This window comes from Budorcas taxicolor, chromosome 7 (genome assembly GCF_023091745.1).
Source record: "Budorcas taxicolor isolate Tak-1 chromosome 7, Takin1.1, whole genome shotgun sequence".
In the NCBI taxonomy this organism is placed as follows: Eukaryota; Metazoa; Chordata; class Mammalia; order Artiodactyla; family Bovidae; genus Budorcas; species Budorcas taxicolor.
This window is the reverse complement of record NC_068916.1, coordinates 48,267,726-48,291,621: the sequence shown is the minus strand read 5'-3', so window position 1 is coordinate 48,291,621 and position 23,896 is coordinate 48,267,726. Positions and strand designations below refer to the sequence as shown.

Genomic DNA, 23,896 nt, shown 5'->3' with positions numbered 1-23,896 from the left:
CCAGTTTTCCCAGGTAGGTCATCAGGGTGCTGATTGTGCCTCCCTGACACAGCTACTAGATGAATTCAGCGAGCTAAGACACAGTCGGCTTGGCACAGTGCCTGGCCCATGTTGAGCTCTCAGAAACTGGTAGCTGCTATTATTCTTAGATGATTAATGTAAAATGTTACTATTACTTTAATTTTTTGATTGGAGTTCAACTTCAACTTCTCTCAGATTCTGAATCTTGCATCAGACATCTGCCAGCTGTGGCAAGCCAAGTCATGAAGTTCATTTGTTCCCTGGGGTGACTCGGGGCATTAGCAGTCATGGAGCACGGCTGTCAGGCAGAGGTCCACCAGCCCTCCTTGGTTGCTCCCTCCAAGGTCTTCTGCCATCATCTCTGCTGATGCCACGCTCCTGTAACTGCCCCAGGTGAAGTCACACTAAAGCAGTTGCCCATTTCACCATCTCCTGAAACTTCCAGGACGCAGAGCCAGTGTTCTGAATCAAAGGGGAATTAACTGGGAATCTGCAGCTGACATGAAAGAAGCCACAGAGGTTGAGTGATTCTGTCTTCATAGGAGGTGCTCACTGAGTACCTGGTTCAGAACGGGCACCGTGCTGGCCCTAGGTGTGGAGGGGAAGACACCCCGCCCCAGCCCCGGGGACTGGCAGGAGTGTAGTCAAGTGGCCGGAGAGCGGTCAGCTGCTGCAGACCGGTGACATCAGGGCTCTGCTAGGGGCTGCCCAGGGGCTGTAGACCACACAGCAGACACATCTCTGACGTGGAGCGACTGGGAACAGGGAGGTGGCCCATGAGGACCATTGTCTAATCTAAACTGGGCGCTGATAGAGCAGTGAATGTTAGTCAGAGAAGGGAGAGGAAGGGGGTTTCAGGGACAGAGGATGCAGCGTGTGTAGAATTTTGGAGCTTGGCTGCTGCAGCCCTGAGAAGGAGCTCATGTAGGGCTGGAGTGAAGCATGTGGGCAGGGGTGTGGCCTCAGGGCGACTGGAGGACTCAGCAGGGGCTGTGCCTCACAGGGTCCTGGGAGCTGCTTGTGAGCTTGGTCTTGGCCAGGGGGCTGTGGGGGCAACTGGAGTATTTGATACTGGGGCACTGTGAGTGCTGACGTCCCTTCAGAGGATCCTGGTAGGAGCAGCAAAGGGGATAACCTGAACAGCGTATAGGGAGAGGAGGCTGGCTGGGCACGTGAGGGGGGCCCCAGGAGAAGCTGGGGCCCAGCTGGGGCAGAGGCTGTGTGGGTGACAGTTCACACCCAGTGTTTTATTCTCTGGAAGGCAGCATCTGGATGTTGATTGAGGCCTGCCGGCCTTGATGGTGGGGGGGTGGGGAGGGCGGCAGTGGCTGGAGTGGCAGTCTCAGAAAGATGGTGGGACCTGATTAATTTGGAGTTCATGCTGCTCAGACAGGACTGGGCCTTGGGCCAGTAAGATTTGTATTTTCTGTAAAGGAGAGGTTTATATGCTCCAAGATGGCAAGGGCCTTACTTGGTGTTTCAATGAAGTGACCCTTCTCTGGGTTTCTCTGACTGTTTTCTACTTGTAAATTAATGATTATGAAGAAATTTTACCTGTTCAGAGCAGGCCTAGTCCACTTAAGAGAATATAGTGAGTCATAATTGAAACTTAAATTTACTTAGAATTAGATGATGTGTAATTGATAACAGTGGTTCAAAACATCTCTCACTGGTTCACTGGTTGCACAGACAGCTCTGTGGTGTAAGTATTATCTTTTTTTTTTAATAGACAAGGTCACTAAATCTTAGAGAATGGGAGCCTGACCTTTAAACAGAGACGTGCCTGCAACTCATGTTTTCACATTTCATTGAATTTTTTTCTAAGCCACTCTTCATCCGTAAGACTAATAAAACTGCATGCATTGAAAATATTTCATAATTATTGTTCCCAAGGGCAATTGGTCTCCCTTCATTTGGGCCTACTTGGTATGATTCAAATGCACAAGAGCCACATAACTGAAATTTTAAGCATATCATTATTTCTATAAGCCTGTTTCTCTCAATGTTTTTGAGACATCTCAATATTATAAACCTCTGGAGATGGACACAAAAGTGTACATTTTAATTTATTGAGTCATTCTTTGTGCCTGATAATATCCCAGTCACTGCCACATTATTGCGAATTGTTGTCACCCATCCTCCAAGGTAGGTGCAGCGGTCTTGTTTTGCGGATCAGGGGGCTGCAACTCAGAAGCTGAGGGGCTTGTGCCAGCCCAGCTGGTGGGTGAGTGAGTGAGGCAGGATCTGAGCATATGTCTGCTTCACAGCCTGTCCTGTTCATAGTGTTTCTATTGTCTTTGAATCCATAATCCTTCTGTTTCTCTCCTGTTTGGACATTCAGAAGCCCACTCCTGGCTAGCTCAGGTGTTTTGATCATTTTGCTATTGAGGTCAAGGGAATGGGTGGCTTTGAGTCTGGGAAGACACCCCTTGTCTTGGTCAGAGCACAAATGCAGCATCATAGATCTGTTGTATTCCCGGGAGAGAAAGTCAGGTGTAGGGCACCCTTCCTGGAACAGATCTCAGACTCAGGTTTTCTCTTTGAGCAGTCGCTCCTCCAGAACCCAGCCTGGATGGACAGACAAGGACAAGCAGACAGCCGTGAGGAAGGGGGATTTCTTTGTGGTGGTTATAATCCTTTAATCACCTGGATGGGCCATGACAGTGCTATTCATTTTATATCCCAGGACCATAAACGCATGTCCTTCTCAGTTTTCAGACCCCTTGAAGCTATTTTGGAGCTGCAAGGTGAAATAATTTCTTTGCAGAAATGTAGAAGGTCTTTTATTCTTGTTCTCTGATGTCATCTCAGGACTTTCATTGAATTTCACCCTTTGGACCAGTGTCACAGCAAATTAGTCATTTAAAATTCTCAAAGATAATAATTATGCCTGTATATTTGGGTTTAATCACGATTCTGCTAGCTGTTCTACAGTAATGACACAGATCACCAGAGGGCCCTCAGATTTTCCCACACTTCACTTATTCCACCAAGAACCTAATGTTCTTTTCATGAACTTCGTGAACGAGGGAGGGAACCTTTTAAAGGGAGTGATGGTCGGTAACTTAAAAGAAAATGTCTGCCTATGACCTTTCTAATGTTATAATTTGAAAATTTGATGCAATTATCAAAAATGTTTACATTCCTTCCTATTGTTTGATGTGATTCTTTTTTTTTTTTTCCTCATTCATAATGCTTTCGTACTCAGGAAGTTGAGGTAGGTTTTTGACTTTTCCACTGTGTATTAGACATAGCATCAAAATAGTTGCCAAATAAAATGTAAATATCACTCTCAATCCTAAATCTCAGTGGTAAATATTTGTTTTAGTTCAGCGAACCAGCACCACACACATTTATTTTTCATGGGTATATCCAGGGGACGCAATTTATCAAATGCATATAAACAGTCCATTTGCTGCTTTATCTTTTCTCATTAGTTACAGTACAAGTATGATTGTCAGTTATTATCTGTGTTTTACTGGTGGGTTATTTATTGAAAGAGCAGAGCAACTGACATTGTTATTTTCTAAATCACTTTGTCTGAGGCCTGCAGGACTTTATACCAAATGTCAGACCAATTTATCAAAGAATTACTCTGTTCAGGGAGCAAGTGATTTGGAGTGTCTGTATAAACAGACACCCACCTGTCCTTATGTGCACATCAGGAACACTTACGCGCATTTCGCAGGAATATGGAGATGTTAAACCTGAATCAGCTTACTTCCGTTGACTCCAGTAGAGCCAGGACTTACTATGTACTGTTGAGTGTTGCCCCGGGGGAATGTGCAGGTAAGATCCAAACCTGCTCAGAATTAGCCTGGCCCAGGTATGTGGGTGTAATTTGTGCCCATGAAGATGTATTATTGGTCCAGCTCCCAATCCCTAGTGTACAGGGTTCTCATGAGTGGAGTCTGTAGAGTGACGGGGCAGGGGGCCTCGAGTCACTGCCCAAGCTGGGCTGGGTGGTTGAACGCTTCGTACAGAAGGATTCCTGTTGGGGTTCTTCACCAGGGTGGGAAGGACAGGCCTGATGGGGAGAAGACTGTGACAGCACAGTGCTTACCCAGAGAGGTTACTGGAAATAGCTTAGAGGTGAGGGGGTTTATGAGAAGCCAACTTCTCTCTCAATAGGAGGAATGTTTTGTATTTCCCAATAGCATCATGAGTAGGGATTTCTACTGCACACAAATTAAAATTACAGGCAAGTTTCACTTATATAATGTCATTAGGGACTTCCCTGGTGGCTCAGATGGTAAAGAATCTGCCTGCAATGCTGAAGACCTGGGCTAGATCCCTGGGTCACGAAAATCCCCTGGAGGAGGGAATGGCTACCCACTCCAGTATTCTCGCCTGGAGAATTCCACAGACAAAGGAGCCTGGCGGGCTGCAGTCCACAGGGTTGCAAAGAGCTGGACACGCATGAGTGACTAACACTTTCAATACAGTGTCACCTGGAAGTCTCACATTTCCAATGATTTCTATGATCACTTCAGAGACACTTTCCCCACCTGCCAGCCAGCCCTCCTCCTTATTCTCCCCAGTCAAGTAGTATAAAAAAATACTTTTTTGCACTGAATCCTTTGGAGAGCAGTTTGCCTATAGCCCCTTAACTAACACCTTTGTAAAAGTATGGGGTTCAATAAAGTGGGATTAACCTCCTCCTAGGATCTATAAACCGGACTATAGTCCACTTTGCCCTGCAGGGCAGTGCTTTTCTCTCTTGTTTTTATCTACAGGGGGTCTTCAGACGACCTCAAAGAGGCTGCCTGCTCTTGCTTAGCCTTACTTTCCTCTGTACATGTGTACATGTCTCCATGGCTCACTCCTGGCCGAGACAAATGAGGCACCCACTTATTTTCTAGGCTCGTAATTTGTATTATCTCAGGTAATCTTCCGAAGAAACTACAGTGTTCAAACAACTTAGCTAAAATGTGTATAAAAGAGAAATGATCTGTCCCGTGAGAGCTGAGTGTATTTGATCTGTGGTAGCTAAAGCTGTAAAGTATATCATACATGCCATCGTCATCTTCGTAAGTGGGAGTAAAGCAGTTGGATTGCAGAAGTGGTTTCCATTTGATTGTGCCACTCTCTTCCTCAGAGTTGCTTTAACATTCTTTGGAGCTGACATAAGCACCTCTGGAAAGGCAAACCCCTGGGGAATATCTGAACTAAATTGCATCAGCCATTTGGGGGCGGAGGGAATGGCATTCTATCATGTATACTATCATGTAAGAATTGAATCGCCAGTCTATGTCTGACGCAGGATACAGCATGCTTGGGGCTGGTGCATGGGGATGACCCACAGAGATGTTATGGGGAGGGAGGCGGGAGGGGGGTTCATGTTTGGGAACACATGTAAGAATTAAAGATTTTAAAATTTAAAAAAAAAAGAAAGAAAGAAAAATTCAGTTTCCCGGTCACAGTTGGCTAAAATGAGAGACTTTCCAATCGGTTATGATGTCTGTGATAAAGAGACTTAATCACTAAAATTATGGCAGGATATTTTTTGCATTATTTCCTGGTAGGGAGGCTTAAACATTTTCTTGGAAGATGCATTATACAGCAGAATGTTATTTGGTGTGTGTATATATATATATATATATATATATATATATATATATATGTTATTAACATATACTGATACGTATTATATCCTTGAGTGTGCTAAGTCGCTTCAGTTGTGTCTGACTCTCTGTGACTCTATGGACCGTATCATGCCAGATTGCTCTGTCCATGGGATTCTCCAGGCAGGAGTACTGGAGTGGGTTGCTATTTCCTCCTCCAGGGGATCTTTTCAATCCAGGGATCGAACCAACATCTTTTACATCTCCTGCATTGGCAGGCAGAGCTCTTTACTACTTGTGCCACCTGGGAATTAATATCTATTATATATGATAATATAAAATATATGTTACATGTATATATATTTTAAAGAGATTTCATTTTCCATGAATGCTTATTGAAACAGGGTATCTCTAAAGTAGTTGAAAACCTAGAGTTGAATTTCTTTGTACCAGCTACTGGGTGCCAATAGTTTCTTAGGATCCAGTATTAGGTTTGTGGGATATCGAATGTTAATAAAATGAATATGATTTCATCTCTGTTGATCAGTTGTGGAGGATTTTAAAAAGTAACTGGGGCCATGGTCATTCCATGACTCTTCCTCCACAGTCAGCACCCCTCCTTTCTTCATTTTTCTAGATGCTATCAGTTGTCGCTTTCTTGCTGGGATTTGTATGCCAACTTGTGACTTTTTTTTTTCTTTTTACTATGTCTGTATGCTCCCCTGCAATGTTTCATGATTTTGGACATGAGTCAGCAGGCTCAAATTTGAGACTTTTCAAATTTACAGGATCTTCTGGGTTGTAACAGTCCCTAAAGATTTGGGTGATTTTCATTTTTGAAGTGGTTTCATGAAGTGGAATCAGGTCTTCCTCATATGGTGAGAATTTAGAAGGAGGCTTTTTTCTCCCTTGTCCAGCAGAGGTCTGACTTAATTATCCTGTGCAGGGTAGTGCATAAAATACACATGTATGGTAACACTGCCACCCTTCACTCTTCAGCTTGTAGAATGCACTATTAGGAGTTAATGAATTTAATAAATGACTGTATCCAGGGATGTATCTTTCTATTTAGATTGTCTGTTTTAAAAATTAACTGATGCTAAGGTCCTTCTAAGTCATTTTTAAAGGCTTTATCACTAGATGATAAAATTACCAGTTAAGAGGCCAACTCAGATGGATACAGCTCTCCTGGCAAGTGTGTGAGATTGAGTCCATCCACCATGCCTTCCACCACAGTCTGAGTTTGAACAGGCCACATCTTTATGGGGTCAGAAGGAAGGTTAGAGGCAAGGGCTCCTGAGGCCCTAGACTTTTGTGCTCTGGGGGCCAAATTCTGGGGGCCATGCAGCAGGAACACATTCGGTTACAGGGCAGTACTGGGGTGATATTGGGGCTGTCACACTGCTTCCCATGTTGGGATTTGTCACTGTGAGAAAACAGGCGCTGGGTGTTGTCAACAACACAGCAAGTCCTGGGTCTGTTTAAGGATAACCTAAAATATATGTTACATTTACAAAATTCAGACAGAAAATAAGATAAAGGAAAAGCTGGGCTGGTGCCCCTGGTCTTAGGCCCTGGAGAAATGACCATCCAGCTGTCCTTTGTCCCTTGGGCATACAGACTGTTAAGTGAGGCTCCAGGATGAGGTGAAGCCCTAGAAGGGCATTCTTTTTGACTTTTTCATGTGGATTTAGATGCTCTTTCACCAACGTTCCCCTAGCAGAAGAGTGTATTGATCAGTACAGCCCCAGGGGCTTGGACGGGTCATGTCTACAGATCTGGCTGGAACAGAGTGGAAAGCTGATCCATGAGCTCTGGCCTTGTATGTCTGGACCTCGCTATGGCCATGCCTAGTAGGGACTCCCCTCCCCGTGCTCATCGACCAACCCCCAAGTGGGCTGTGGTGCCTGTCTCTCAGCTAGAGCCAAAGGGGTCACAACCAAGGTTGTCTGCACTGCTGGCTCACTGGGGTTTGCCATCTGCTTTCCTAAGGCAGGGTGAAAGCAATCAGAGGCAGGAAGTCTTTCTCCTTCCCCACTTGGCCTTGCTGGGCGAGAGGCTGTTAGAGAGACTCGTTCTGCATAATGAGCTTTAACGCAAGGTGTACTTTCACATTTGGGGCAGCAATTAGGCAGTATTATTACATGTGTGATGAGTTTTAAATATTCTCATGCAGATAGCCACTTGTAGGAAATGGCAACCCACTCCAGTGTTCTTGCCTGGAGAATCCCAGGGATGGCGGAGCCTGGTGGGCTGCCGTCTATGGGGTCGCACAGAGTCAGACACGACTGAAGTGACTTAGTAGTAGCAGAAGTTTCACCTTGAAATCTCTGACTTTCCCCAAGAAACATGCAAAAATGGCAATTATAGTTAGCTTGGAAAAGTGACAGGGTCCAATAGAATGCTTCACATTCCATTCAAGTTACAACATATGTTGAAATTGTTAGGAAATATTCAGTTCCTGAGACTGGCTCAAACCTTACTTGGACATCAAAGAGAATGTGACATGTGAAGTTAAAGCAGAGGAACTTGTCTTTGGCTTCAGTCCTTCCCTTTCGGACTCACAGCCTAAGCTTCCAAGGATTTCCATGTATTAAAGCAGCATGTTCAAGTAGAAAATAGTTCACATGACTTCAGACTGCAAACAGATGATACCATCCTTATCAGAGGGCACTTATGGACCACAGCTGGAAGGATGGAGATTTTGTTATTTTTTTCTCCAATAGTGAGGATGAGTTCATCTTACGTTGTCTCTTTTCTTTCCCTTGTCAACAGCAGAATGTCTGCTGCTGCTGCTAAGTCGCTTCAGTCATGTCTGACTCTGTGCCATCCCAGAGACGGCAGCCCACCAGGCTCCCCGTCCCTGGGATTCTCCAGGCAAGAACACTGGAGTGGGTTGCCATTTCCTTCTCCAATGCATGCAAGTGAAAAGTCAAAGTGAAGTTGCTTAGTCATGTCTGACTCTTAGCAACCCCATGGACTGCAGCCCAGGAGGCTCCTCCATCCATGGGATTTTCCAGGCAAGAGTACTGGAGTGGGTTGCCATTGCCTTCTCCACAGAATGTCTAAGTCACTTGCTTATGTTCACTTGCTAAGAGTAGATTGGCCATCCAACCTGAGAAATCAGGTGGTAAATTTCCCACTGATCATCCGGCCCTTAGCTGAGAATCATTAACTTTGGCTGCCGAGTTCAAACCACATAATTCAAGAGATGAGGATTGTATTTAAAATAATAAATGGAGAGAGATGTGACAGAGGGATTCTTTTAAACTTTCTCAGTGCTATTTCATGGTGTAAACCTCAGAGATTTCCTAACCAGCTTGGTTGAGAAGGCCAGTTATGGCATAAAATTAAAGCCAGAGCAAATTGGACCAATTCCTTGGAGTTAAACATGATTTAATGCCGAATCCCCAGGATCCAGAGGAAACTGTTCATGTTTATTCATGCCCTGGAAAATGGAATCACTGCCCAAGAAGCAATGTTCTGGTTTTACTCTAAATCCAGTTTCCTAAAATCTATTTAAGGGCTTAGGTGAACTCAACAAGGATCTAATAAAGCCAGGTAATTGAATGACACAGAGACCAATAAAATGCAAAGAGATGGTGTGGGAGATAAATGGTCACAGGAGAGAGCATGGACCATAGTTGAAACTAATTGTGTACTTTGGTGTAAATGAGCTTTTCTAGAAGAGAAATCCAGGCCTCATTTTGGACAGCTTTCTGGAACTGCAGCATGCAGAGTGCCAGCCAAAAACATGTCCCACAAATCGTTTGAGTATACTCAGGAGGAAATTAACTGAATGGGGGCACGTGCCCTAAAATTGATGTGGGGCTGTTGTCCATGGGCAGGGCCCCTGCATGCTGCAGACAGTTGAGTGGAGCGGACAGAGGGCGTGTGCTCACCTGCAGTGGAGTGGCTGAAGGCTGACAGAAGAGAAACTGGATAGTGAAGGTTTGGAGGGGAAGGGTTATTAGAAGTGAGGAAGAGGTTAACAGGATGATGGAGCCGTGAGTGACCTAGACCCTTATAGTTTCAACGTGATCAACTGTCTAGCCTTGGAGCATAAATTGAAGCAAGCTACATGCAAGAAAGACATGGTTATGAATCAACCAGATTGGCCAGCCTTTGTTTTTTATCTACACAATCAGAACAAATGGTATTAAGGTGAATATATGCCAGTGGTTAATTCTCACATTTGAATGACCCTCTGCTTTTAGATTCGAGAAGTGCTAGAAAGCTGGAACTGTGCACCAAAGTTACGTGTCTCCATGTAGGAGAAATGTTGACAGTTGAATTATCAGCGGTTACAAACCCAGAGGCTTAATCCCAAGTGAGAACAGCTAGGCATCACCTGCGGTATAATTGATAGCAAATACATCTTGCACTTAGAAGGTGTCTTGGTTTATCTGTCAAACCAGGAAGAGCAGTGCTGTTTCCATACTAGGCTGAAATGTATTAACTCTTCCTAGTGTATAATCCATACAGTTTGAAAGACAAGAATTTGAACAGTCAATTGATACTTTTTTAAAATTTTACTTTATTTTGCTTTACAATACTGTATTGGTTTTGCCTTTTGATTGCATGTGAATGCCTTAGAAAAATTTCTGAACCCTTAGCATTTTCCTTTGTGTTTTGGGAGGTGGTGGGGGGGAAAGGCAGGTTTTTATGCAGTTATATGAGAAACTTCCTGAAGTCTGACTTGTTTTCTATTTTTTTCCCTTATATAGGATGATTATTTCAGAAACTGGAATCCCAACAAGCCTTTTGACCAAGGTAAAGGATGCACTATTTCTTGTTGTATATTTCGTGGAAAAATGCGATCTCGTTTTTCCTTCTTTGCCTGCTAACTTCCTCTTCCCACAAAGGCCAGCTAGCTGTCTTATTTTACCAAGTTTGGGGGACTAAATGGATTGGGGTGATAGAAATTATTTTATCAAGTTGGTTACTTGTCTGAGATTGTCTAAGATTTAAATAATGTTTTTATTGAATTGACCACTATAATCATTGGCTGGTTTTGTTAGAAAACAAACACACAAAGAAACAAAATAGTAAAATGCCTATCAGACTAACCTGGTGGATTGTTGGGCTGAATCCAGTGATTTCATTCATGGAACTGACCGTGCCTAGAGACGTTGTCCAATTCACATGAGCCACAAAAATGAAACTTTCTTGTCTAGAAATAGGCCAATCTCAGGAGGCTTTCAAGGGCGTTGATATTTCCTTTGTTTAAATAACTTCTTCATGGTTTCTAAGTAGAAGCGTGTTTCACAGGCAGTTCACTGACCACTTGGGTTTTAGTCCTCAGAGGGCTCTTTCCACTCACCCTACAAGCACAAAGCCAGGCTTCTGAGGGCCATTGTAAATCACCACCTCTGTCCTCCTGGGAGTTATTTAAGATGCAGCGAAGGCCTGCTGTGAATCGCATCCCTGTTCCTATTGTTCCATTTGTGGCTGCCCTTAGCACAGACCTTGCTGCTGTGAAATGGTGTTAAGTACGTATATGCAATTAATGCTGCAACTCAGAGGGAACATGTTAACCTACCAGGTCTCAAAGATTCACACTTCTGAGAATCAGCTTCATTTCTGTAGCTTGAGTATTTGATGTGATCACAGTGGTCAACTTGACACAAAGACGTCAAGGAAGGCATTGATGTGTGACATGATAGAAGGTGCCCCTTTCTGCCCTCTCCTTTGTCACTTTAATAGGTCACTCCATCTGGACTCTGGTTGTCTTGTAAGCAAAATTGGCATTAAAATGTCCACAGAGACATTTAGTGCATTACGCCCTCAAGTAGTGCCACACTTTGTTCTTTCATACATACATGCATGCATTCATTCATTCTCAAATGTTCACTGACCTAGCACTGTGTGCGCAAGCACAAAGCCGAGTCTTGGGGATAAAACGGAAAATCTATGGTCTGTTTATTTCTGGCTCCTCCTCCAGGAGGAGCTCACAGTGAGGAGTGGGGGAATAGTTCAGTCGGCAGTTGCAGTGGGATATGTTAAACGCTGTGATGCAGGTGTGTGGGGTGAGTCTATAGGTGGGAGATTAGTGGGCATGCACGTGTGTGTTGTGGACAGGTGACAGGGAAGGCTTTCTTCGGAGGCCCTGTCTGGGCTGCACCATCTCAGTGAACTCCACCATCTTAGTAGACTTCAAGGGCCTCATACATCAACAGCTTAAAAAAATTAAACAAAAAATTTTAATTGAAGTATATTTGACTTAAAATATTGTGTTAGTTTCAGGTATACAGCCAAATGGTTGAATTATACTTAGATATGAATATTTTTTTCTGGTTCTTTTCCGTTACAGGTTGTTATAAGGTTTAAATATAGTCTCCTGTGCTATACAGTAAATCCTTGTTTATTTGTTTTACATATAGTGACTTGTATCTGTTAATGCCATATTCCTAATTTATCTGTCCTCCATCCTTTCCCCTTTGGTAATCATGTTTGTTTTCCATGTCTGTGAGTCTGTTTCTGCTTTGTAACTATGTTCATTTGTATTATTTTTTAGATTCCAAATATAAGTGGCATCGTATAATCTTGTCTTTTCAGTATGATAATCTCTAGGTCCATCCATGTTGCTGCAGATGGTGTTATTTCCTTCTTTTTATGGCTGAGTAGTATTCCACTGTGTGTGCATACCATATCTTCTTCATTCATCTATCTATGGACACTTAGGTTGCTTCCATGTCTTGGCTATTGTAAATAGTGCTGCTATGAACATTGGGGTGCTTGTCTATTTTTAAATAAGTTTCATTTTTTTCCCATATTTATGCCCAGAAGTGAGATTGCTGAATCATATGACAACTTTGTTTTTATTTTTTTGAGGGAATTCCATAATGCTCTCCATAGCGGCTGTACCAGTTTACATTTTTACACTCCTGCCAATGATGTAGAAGGGCTCCCTTTTCCCCACACCCCCTCGAGCATTTGCTGCTCATAGACTTTTGATGATGGCCATTCTGACTGGTGTGAGGCGGTACCTCATTGTGCTTTTGATTTGCATTTCTCTGATAATCATCAGTGATGGGCATCTTTTCGCATTCCTCTTGTGTATGTGTTTGTCACTCGGTCATGTCTAACCGTCTGTGAATCTGTGTACTGTAGCCCGTACATTCCCCTTGGCCTTCTTAAAGTCTTTGGAGAATTGACAACTTTTATAGTGACTGAATCATCACAATAAAGCATCAGAAGGTATTTGTAATTTAGATGTTTTCCATCAAAAATGGTCAAAATTTCTTAAAAGGCTACACCTTCATGTTGGAAGAACACTCAGATATAGAACAACCTGTTCCCTGTGTAGACCTGGTAAATGAGCCTTTCTGCAAACACTCATAATAGGATTTTGCTTATGGAGCTACACAAGTGGTGGAGACCGGGAACTGATTCTTTCCAGCCCAGAAAAAGACTTAGGTTCTAGTTCTGTAAGGATCACATGTTAATAAATGTCAGATTTACTCTCCCTCAAGGCCTGCAAACAGATATTAAAACTTTACCAAAGAAGGAAAAGGCATTTTAGTTTTTACTAGTACACATTGGGATAGGTTGCACACATATTTACATATATTTGTCACCTGATATATATAAATGATATATCTACATATATGATACAAGTGATAGCTTCCTTTGAACATACTATTTAAATCTGTTTAACCAAAAGGCCCAGACAAGGATTTTTCTCTCTAAAGAAAGTTGGCTGCTCTATGCAGCATCTTCCTGCCGTGGCTCCCTCTTTTTCTAGCTCTGCAGGTTTGAAAACTGGATCTGCTGAGATAAATCCTCACAGAAAACCTCATGACTTTCTGGGTATAATTGAGGACCTTTGCTGAGAAGCCCCACTTTGTAGCTCAGGTGTAGCTGCTATTGGCTATTTATATCCTGAGCTGGGGTGGAGTAGGGTGGGGTGGGCGGTGGGCGGTGGCAGGACTGAGAATAGCCTTCACTTAAAGTATCAGCCCCAGCAGATGTCATCAATTACACTGAGCGCCGCTCAATAAAAATGGGAGGTTACTGTATCAGTGCTGACACGGGCTGGCAAAATATAAACCATAGGCATGGAAGGGGTCGAACACTTCATCTTCCGGAAAATAGGAGGCCTGCCGAACTCCAGTGGAGATCATCAGCTGCAGAGAAAAGTCTTTTCCCTCCTACACTGAAAGAGCCTCCAACGTGGTTCAGGCAGTTTTGTGGTTGGGAGGACTTTTGGTTCATGGGAATGGAATTGCTGGAAGGCATTTTAGAGGGCCTGATGACAAGGATGCTGTGGAACGGAGGTAGAGAGGCTTCACGATGGAGGTGGGTGTGGATTGGGCTTAAAATACAGGCAGAGAAAAGGGGAAGGAAGGCCGTGAATGGGAGATTCTGGTAGGGTATAGCCAGATGGGTGGACTCAAGGCAGGTTGTAAAGGACATTTCATCCGGATGCTCTCCCTGATGCTTTTAGACTTTGTTTTCCTGGCACTGGGGAGCCATAGAACGTTTCGGAGCAGAGGAGTAATAGCACGAGGGCTGTACTTGGGAGCAGGGGTCCCCAGGCTCCGGGCCATGGTCCAGTACCTGCTGTCAGATACGTGGCAGCAGTAGATTAGAAATAAAGTTCACAATAAACATAATGTGCTTGTGGTTGTTGCTGTTCAGTCGCTCAGTTGTGTCCGACTCTGTGACCCTGTGAACTGTAGCATGCCGGGCTCCCCTGTTCTTCACCATCTCCTTAAGTTTGCTCTTGATGTGCTTGAATCATCCCCAAACCGTCCCCCTCCCTGGTCCGTGGAAAAATTGTCTTCCAGGAAACTTGTCCTTGGTGCCCAAAGGGTTGGGGACCACTGTTTTAGAGACTGTATGTAGTTGAGTGGCTCAACAGCAGTGATTTGGAACCTAAGACCCACCTCTAAATGATGCCCTTCACACAGGACTCTAGGTAACTTCTCCATTGCCTTGGATCCCTAGGCTTTGGTCACTGGTGGTCAGACTTAACCATTCAGCTCTGTAGGTTGACCTCGGAGAGACCCTGAAGCTCCCATCTCAAGTATTGGTGTGAATAGTGAGGACGCAGATAATACTCAAGAAACAGTTAACTTCCCTGTAATTGCTCTCCCTCCTGATGGATATTTACTGAACTTTGAACAACAGGGCTTCATAGAGCAGGCACTTAATACATAACAACTCCAAGGTAGTTAGAAGAAAAGCGCCTCGCCTGGAGGACTTCTGCAAGACTGAATATATCTTCCGCATATTATCTTTAAGAGAATCAGTAATGCTTCTGTCAGGGGAGTATAATAGCCATCACCTTCAGGCTTTTCTGAGAATTCTTTCTGAGATTTGGGTAAAGTAGTCTATCCTTTTTTGATTGTTAATGACTTAATGCCAAATCTTCTCACAGAAGGGCCAGAGAAGAGTTCAGAATTGAAGGCAATGATTATTCACTCAGGTGAGAAATTTCCCGTGTGAAGTCCACAAAGATAGAGGCCCTGCTGGGAGGTGGGAGGGGGCAGCTGGCAGTGGCCAATAGCCTCCTGCCTTCTGTGCACAGGAGGAGTAGAGGCACTTGGGTGGACCTCTGCAGGAGGCTGGCCAAGCCTGGAGGGCTCTGGGGAGATTCCAGAGTTCGGGGTGGCCTCTGCCGCTGTTGCCTTTTGGCACGTTCCCTCCACCAGCCCCCAGCAAACCTGCACACACACAGTGGGTGTGGAGCAGACGTGAGGTTTATGCTTCTGAAAGTGACATCTGGTCCAGCAAGATGGCTTCCCCGCAAAAACAGTCCCTGCACCAATCCGCTGGGGACACACATATGTTCTGTTTGTCTCTTGGAGAGTTGCAGTGCTTGTTAGCAATTTAAAAGCTCTGAGAAGTCTTTTAGCAAAGAAGCCCATTTATCTTACCATTTGCTAAATTTGCCTTTGACCACATGTTTTTGCTATTATTTTTTTCACCCGACATCTATCATGTATCCAGCAAAAGTAGTCTGTTCCGTGGCATATACTTCGGTAAGTGCAGTATGGGGTCCTGGGGTCCAGAACTTGACTCTGCCAGGTGTTAGCTGTGTGATTCTAGGCAAGTTGCTTAACCTCTCTGATCCTAAGACGTTCCCATCTGGAAATGGCAACAATGAGAGCACTGAGAGGATTGAATGAGTTAATGTGTCTGGCAGATAGTGAGTGTTCCTTGAGTGTTTTTTTAGTCAGTAATGGATCTTTTCCATTCCTTCCTCCTCCTGTTTGGCTGCCTCTCCCTGTTGCTTCTCTCCCTTCCCACTCAGGTTCTCTTTCTTTCATCTTGTATTCCTTTTGGGAAGCCTTCACAGTTGTAATGCTAACTGGAGCTCCTGGGCTAGATTAGAGCCAACCTGTCTTACTCTAGGCAATTGCAGCATCACACCCCACATCCTCATTATCAGGGCTGAAAAGGTTCAGGCTCTTCATGTTCATTCATTCATTCAACAGTTACAAGTGCTGATGTTTAGGGACCACACTAAGGAAGGTCTCTCTTGGGACACTCAGAATTTCAAGTCATTAGTCATCCATCCAAGCTCTTCTACTGGCACAGAGTGTGTCTGTACTGGGGTTGATGGGGCAAGGTGGGAAGCAGGAGCAAGTGGGCTGGTTGGGGTGTGAAAGTGAGAAGAGTTGGTCTAGAAAACTGAGAAATCCATACAATGTCAATCTCAAGTGTTTACAGAAGTTACATAGGTCCATTTTAGTTGAGGTGACAGTTTACTACTGCTTGGCCTCATTCAGTGTCTGTGGACCATGGATCAGGGCACCCCCAGTCTTAGCTGACTGGCATCCCCTTGAGTGTGACGCTGAAGGTGCTGTCACAAAGATGCTCTTTTCCTGTGGAGTCAGGTGGCTAATGGGGAAGGTTATCCAAAGGGCCTGGAGGGGAAAGAAAGAAATAAAAAGTTGGACCACAATACTGTGGTACAAAAATAAAAGGTATTGCTTTGAGGGAGGAGATGAAATGAATAAGAAGAGAAGTGATTGCTAACAAGAAATTGCAGAACTTCTAGACCAGTCCTTTTTAAAAAAGAAAATTGGAGCTTATTTATAATGCTTTTGCCAAACAAGGTTGTTGTAGTGGTGGTACTGGGGGATTGAGAAGGTAATTTATGTGTACAATCAAAACATCACTTTAATATAAAATTCTGATTACCTGAAGATGTCCTCAAGTGTTGTAATGCAGATGAATCAAGGTTTCATCCTATAACCATAGTCTACTCAGGAAAGAACCCACTGACTTATTTGGGTAGGAATTTCTACTTGATGAGACAAACCATTTTAGGGAAAATGACTGAAGGAGATTTATCATGGGAGATTTTTTGAGACAAGTGGGTTCTTTTAATGTGGAATAGGGAAATGTTTTAGGTAAAGTGTGCAGGTGTTGGTTTAAAGGATAATGTTTTTCCTTCTGGAGTGAATACTGATCATTGTTCCTCCAGAGCATCCTGGCTGTGACTAAATCTCAGATGATTCTGGTGATTTTCAGAGCAGAATATGAACTTGTAGAAATTGATCTCGAGATAAAAATAAAGCTTCGAAAGGCAGGCGCCCCTTTCACTCATGCTGTTCACTTCAATAGAATAAAAGAAGAAAAACCTTGCCCTTTGACTTCCAACCTATTATACCAAGATCCTGACAAGCTCAAATCCTCGCCAAAGGATCCTGCACTGTTTTCAGGTGAAAATTCTAAAACTCGAAAGGATAGAGGCCTTCCCGTGTTTCAGTTGTGTTTCTGGAACCAGAGGCCCATGAACTATCACAGCAACGTGTTTTGTCAGAGTTTGAAAGGGTGCCTGGGGGAGGCAAGGTTGCTTATTTCTAAACTTTTTCTTTAGGAGAATTTTTTTCCCTCTAGATTAATCTGAAGTTTTACCTGATAGGTTCAGTAGATATCTTAAATCTCCATAGCTTTCCTCTTGATGGGGACTTTAACCTCACTCCAAAAGGAGTTTCTGACTTGCATTCACAGGGCCTTGGGAATTTTTCAGGGTTTAAGGATCTTTTCATCCTATCTGATCCCTTGATTCTCAGAGGCAGCTGGTCTGGTTTGTGGGAAACATCCTCATAGTTTTTTCCAGGTTCCCTCATGTTTGGTCTGCTTGATTACTCCCTCTCACCTTTGCCTTCGCATGTAGTTTAAGAATCATTATTTCCCCTTTATAGGAATAGATACTCTTGCTCAAAATAACCACTTTCTGCCCTAGACATTCACCTTACAGTCCAGCCACATCAGCCTCTCATCTCTGGCCATCTCTTCTTCACTTTCTTGATTACGACGATACAATAGTTAGTATTTTTAAAAATTTAGAGTATTGATTTTTAAATTTTCTGAGTCAGTTCTGCCAGAGAAGAAGCCAAGCCCTGTTATTTCAAATATTGGTTCACTCCTGCTGTAACTCAGCCTATCTGCTTTGAAGTTAGATCAAATTGAAAGTTTTATCTTTCATCTCTGGCTGCCTTTGCCTGTTTGCTTATTTTCAGGAAATAAAACATCAGATGCAAGATTGAAATTGCCCTGGGGCCCCTTCTTGGTCCCTCTTTCCCATTTTCTTTTCTCTGAAGGTGACCATTTCATTTACATGCATTTCTCTTCACATTCTTATGCTTTCATGTCATATGTGCATATCTATAAACACTGTTCTTTATTGTGCAACAGAGATGTATGTTTTCTTCTCTAACGTGTTTATTTCACTGAAAATTGTTTTTAAGGGTTTTTGTTTGTTGATATAGTTAATGTCTTTATAGTGGGATGCTCCATTGTACTAACAATGTACTAGCAAAAACAGTGCCCAGTTGTTGAGGTAACTGGTGATAGAAGTAAAATCCGATGCTGTCAAGAACAATACTGCATAGGAACCTGGAATGTTAGGTCTATGAATCAAAGTAAATTGAAAGTGGTTGAACAGGAGATGGCAAGAGTGAGCATTGACATTTTAGGAATCAGTGGACTAAAATGGACTGGAATGGGTGAATTTAACTCAGATGACCATTATATCTACTACTGTGGGCAAGAATCCCTTAGAAGAAATGGAGTAATCCTCATAGTCAACAAAAGAGTCCGAAATGCAGTTCTTGGGTGCAATCTCAAAAACGACAGAATGATCCCTGTTCCTTTCCAAGGCAAACCATTCAGTATCACAGTAATCCAAGTCTATTCCCCAACCGGTAATGCTGAAGAAGCTGAAGTTGAATGTTCTATGAAGACCTACAAGACCTTCTAGAGCTAACACCCAAAAAAGACATTCTTTTCATTATACGGGACTAGAATACAAAAGTAGGAAGTCAAGAGATACCTGGAGTAACAGGCAAGTTTGGCCTTGGAGTACAGAATGAAGAAGGGCAAAGGCTAATAGTTTTGCCAAGAGAAGGCACTGGTCATAGCAAACACCCTCTTCCAACAACACAAGAGACGACTCTACACATAGACATCACCAGATGGTCAATACCGAATTCAGATTGATTATATTCTTTGCAGCCAAAGATGGAGAACCTCTATACCGTCAGCAAAAAACCAGACTGGGAGCTGACTGTGGCTCAGATCATGAACTCCTTATTGCCAAATTCAGACTGAAATTGAAGAAAGTAGGGAAAACCACTAGACCATTCAGGTATGACCTAAATCAAATCCCTTATGATTATACAGTGGAAATGACAAATAGATTCAGGGGATTAGATCTGATAGAGTGCCTGAAGAACTATGGATGGAGGTTTGTGACATTGTATAGGAGGCAGTGATCAAGACCATCCCCAAGAAAAAGAAATGCGAAAAGGCAAAATGGTTGTCTGGGGAGGCCTTACAAGTAGCTGAGAAAAGAAAAGAAGTGAAAGGCAAAGGAGAAAAGGAAAGATATACCTGCTTGAATGCAGTTCCAAAGAATAGCAAGGAAAGATAAGAAAGCCTTTTTAAGTGAACATTACAAAGAAATAGATGAAAGCAATAGAAGGTGAAAGGCTAGAGATCTCTTCAAGAAAATTAAAGATACCAATGAAACATTTCATGCAAAGATGGCACAGTAGGGGACAGAAGCAGTATGGACCTGACAGAAGCATAAGATATTAAGAAGAGGTGGCAAGAATACACAGAAGAACTTTACAAAAAAGATCTTCATGACCCAGATAACCACCATGGTGTGATCACCCACCTAGAACTAGACCTCCTGGAATGCGAAGTCAAGTGGGCCTTAGGAATCATCACTACGAACAAAGCTAGTGGAGGTGATGGAATTCCAGTTGAGGTATTTCAAATCCTAAAAGATGATGCTGTGAAAGTGCTGCACTCGATATGCCAGCAAATTTGGAAAACTCAGCAGTGGCCACAGGACTGGAAAAGGCCAGTTTTCATTTCAATCCCAAGGAAAGGCAATGCCAAAGAACGTACAAACCACTGCACAATTGCACTCATCTCACATGCTACCAAAGTAATGCTCAAAATTCTCCAAGCCAGGTTGCAACAGTATATGAACTGTGAACTTTCAGATGTTCAAGCTGGATTTAGAAGAGGCAGAGGAACCAGAGATCAAATTGCCAACATCCATTGGATCATTGAAAAAGCAAGAGAGAGAGAGTTCTAGAAAAACATCTACTTCTGCTTTATTGACTACACTAAAGCCTTTGACTGTGTGGAAAACAACAAAATGTGGAAAACTCTTAAAGAGGTGGAAATACCAGACCACCTGACCTGCCTCCTGAGAAATCTGTATGCTGGTCAAGAAGCAACAGTTAGAACTGGACATGGAACAACAGACTGGTTCCAAATTAAGAAAGGAGTACTACGTCAAGGCTGTATATTATCACCCTGGTTATTTAACTTAAATGCAGAGTACATCATGAGAAATGCCTGGCTAGATAAAGCACAAGCTGGAATCACGAGTGCTGGGAGAAATATCACTAACCTCAGATACAAAGATGACACCACCCTTATGGCAGAAAACGAACTAAAGAGCCTCTTGATGAAAGTGAAAGAGGAGATTGAAAAAGTTGGCTTAAAACTCAACACTCAGAAAACTAAGATCATGACATCCAGTCCCATCACATCATGGCAAATAAATGGGGAAACAATGGAAAGAGTGAGAGATTTTATTTTCTTGGGCTCCAAAATCAGTTCAGATGGTGACTGCAGCCATGGAATTAAGACATGCTTGCTCCCTGGAAGAAAAGCTATGACCAACCTAGATAGCATATTAAAAAACAGAGATATTACTTTGATGACAAAAGTCCATCTAGTTAAAGCTATGGTTTTTCCAGTAGTCATGTATGGATGTGAGAGTTGGACTCTAAAGAATTGTTGCTTTTGAACTGTGGTGTTGGAGAAGACTTTTGAGAGTCCCTTGGATGGCAAGGAGACCAAAGCAGTCAATCCTAAAGGAAATCAGTCCTGCATATTCATTGGAAGGACTGAAGCCTAAACTCTAGTACGTTGGCTACCTGTTGTAAAGAACTGACTCACTGGAAAAGACTCAGATGCTGGGAAAGATTGAAGGGAGGAGGAGAAGGGGACAACAGAGGATGAGATGGTTGGATGGCATCACTGACTTGATAGACATGAGTTTGAGCAAGCTCTGGGAGTTGGTGATGGACAAGCAAGCCTGGTGTGCTGCAGTCCATGGGGTCACAAAGAGCTGAACATGACTGAGTGAACAAACTGAACTGATTTTACTCTCTTACTTTAATTTATCCACTTATTCCCCTATTGGTGGGCTTCTATGTTGTCTCATTAGTTTTGCTGTTGTGGGCTGCTTTTTCTTAGCATTTCTTTAAAAAAATATTTACAATTGACTGTGTTGGGTCTTCACTGCTGTGCAGGCTTTTCTCTAATTGTGGCAAGCAGGGGCTACTCTCTACTTGCAGTGTGGGGGCTTCTCACTGCAGGGGCTTCTTTCGTTGCAGAGCACAGGCTCTAGGCACGTGGGCTTCAGTAGCTGGGGCTCCTGGGCTCTAGAGCTCAAGCTCAGTAGCTGTGGTGCACGGGCTTAGTTGCTCTGTGGCATGTGGGATCTTCCCAGACCAGGGATCAAACCCATGTCTCCGGCATTGGCAGACAGATTCTTTACCATGGAGCCACCGGGGAAGCCCTCTCTTAGCATTTCTAACTCATATTGACCTATTAATCCATCCAGGCCTTTCGCCTGGAGAGGTGGTTTTCCCTGGAGGGAGACCTAGGTGGACAGGACTCTGCCGCTCTTAAAATGTGCAACTTAAGGCAAATCACGTGGCATTTCTTGACTTCTCTTTGCCTACCTCTGAAATAAAAGGGGCAGACCAGGAGGCCCTTGAGGTCTTTACCTTCTGATAGCCAAGCTATCATGATTTCTGGCCGCATGTTAATAGAATCTGTCTATGTTTTCCTCAAAAGGAAGGAAAAATGAAAAATCTGAAGCCCAGTGCTCTTACTTCAAAGGTTACAGTTTAATCAATGAGGTATGAATATCACTTCAATAAAACCAATGGACTTAAATGGGCCTTCTAACCATCAGGGATGGGGAGGGGAGGCTCAGAATGAAAAGCAAAAAGGGCTAAAGTAGAAGGTACTTTGTCTTCTCACAGAGTCCTGTGGGCACTGAAAGGGTTGGAGGAAATAAAAAGAGTTTAAAAATCTTGAGTTCAAATCTCAACTTCCCTGTGAACTGAGACATCCACTGCAAAAATTTGACTTATCTAGGCTGGTGGTATCTGTCTGGTGGGCATTTGTGAAGATTGAGTGAGATCCAGTGGTAAAGAATCCTCCTGCCATTGCAGGAGACAAAAGTTTGATACCTGATTCATAATGATCCCACATGCCGTAGAGCGACTGAGCCTGTGTACCGCAACTACTGAGCCTGCGCTCTAGAGCCCAGGAGTCGCAACTACAGAGCCCACAAGCCACAACTAGTGAAGCCCGAGTGCCCTAGAGCCCATGCTCCACGACAGGAGAAGCCCCCTCATGAGAAGCCCGGGCACTGCAAGTAGAGAGCAACCCCTACTCACCACAATTTGAGAAAGCCTGCGTGCAGCAACAAAGACTCAGTGTAGTCCCAAATAAATACATTAAAAAAAAAAAAAAAAAAAAAAAACCGATTGCATGAGCTCATGTTTGCTGAGAGCCAGGGAGTTGGATCTGGCCGTGGCCCTAGTGGTAAAGAACCCACGTGCCAACGCAGAAGACACGAGAGACATGGATTTGATCCCTGGGTCCGGAAGATCCCCTGGAGGAGGGCATGGCAACCCACTCCAGTATTCTTTCCTGGAGAATCCCATGGACAGAGGAGCCTGGCGGGCTACAGTCCATAGGGTCGCAAAGAGTTGGACATGACTGAAGCGACTTAGCACAGCATAGGGAGTTGGCCTGTGGCGTGTACCCAGGAAAGCTCAGTTTCTTCTCAGCTCGCCCTGCCAGGGACCTCTAGTGGCTCTATCTTTGCCTGGGGAGGTGGCCACAGTGTGGGTTTAAGCGTCCGGCTTCCTCTGGCTCCTATAGGAGCCACCAGCACCCTGTGCTTTCAGACCAAGGAGCAAAGTCATTCTGGGTTGTGTTATACACTTTGGATGGAATCATAGGGAATCATGAAGGCTGGTAAAATTTCCCTTGCAATTATGGGTCACTGTCACTTTCTATTACTGTATTTAAGAGATTCTTACAGCATGAACAGATCCATTTAGAAGACATATTTATTACTTTTCCCCCAACTCACGAGACATAGTGTTAGTTTTATTAAAAAAAAAAACAAAAACGAAACCAAAGCCCAAACCTTCCTGTTATTCCATCTGCTAGAACAACAGCCCCTGAATTAATTATATAGTATCTGTTGAGTCTTAATAAAACAGCCTTAGTTTGGGCAAATTCTCAATAGGGGAAAAAAATGTCAGTTGAATTTCAAAATTGATCCATAATGTTGTTGAAATCGTCCTCACCAGAGACTGTAGAGGGGCTTCGTGCATTTTCACAGCAGACAGATAGCTGCTTGGAGAAGCATCGCCAGAATCACCTGTGTCCCCATAGTTCTTCTGCCTAAGATGGAGAGTTTTGTTTTGTTAAGGTCTTCTTAACATGTATTATGGAGCAGTTCGTTGCTGGAGGCCTGTCAAATGTTCATGCTGCCCTAATAACCATGTATGATGAAAAGCAGTGTGATGTACTGGGAAGACCCTGGGCCTTGCAGTCTCAAAGGCTGAGTTCAACTCCAGCTCTTTCCTCGAGTATCTGTGTATACCTAGGCAACCATTTTGCTTCTCTGGGCCTCAGTTTCCTTATCTATAAAATAAATTGTGACTTTTATTCACACCTGTGACACCAGGGGTCTGTAAAACTCCAGAAGCAGTGCCTGACCCAGTCTC

General features: G+C 43.5%; 1 protein-coding gene across 1 annotated transcript in view; it reads left to right on the top strand.

The window, feature by feature from the left end:
* SPOCK1 (SPARC (osteonectin), cwcv and kazal like domains proteoglycan 1) overlaps positions 1–23,896 on the top strand; it is a 588,816-nt gene that overhangs the window by 237,122 nt on the left and 327,798 nt on the right. The window contains exon 3 of the mRNA XM_052643320.1: positions 10,313–10,358. Within this exon, the coding sequence (XP_052499280.1) occupies positions 10,313–10,358 (46 nt within the window). The remainder of the gene's footprint in view (positions 1–10,312; positions 10,359–23,896) is intronic.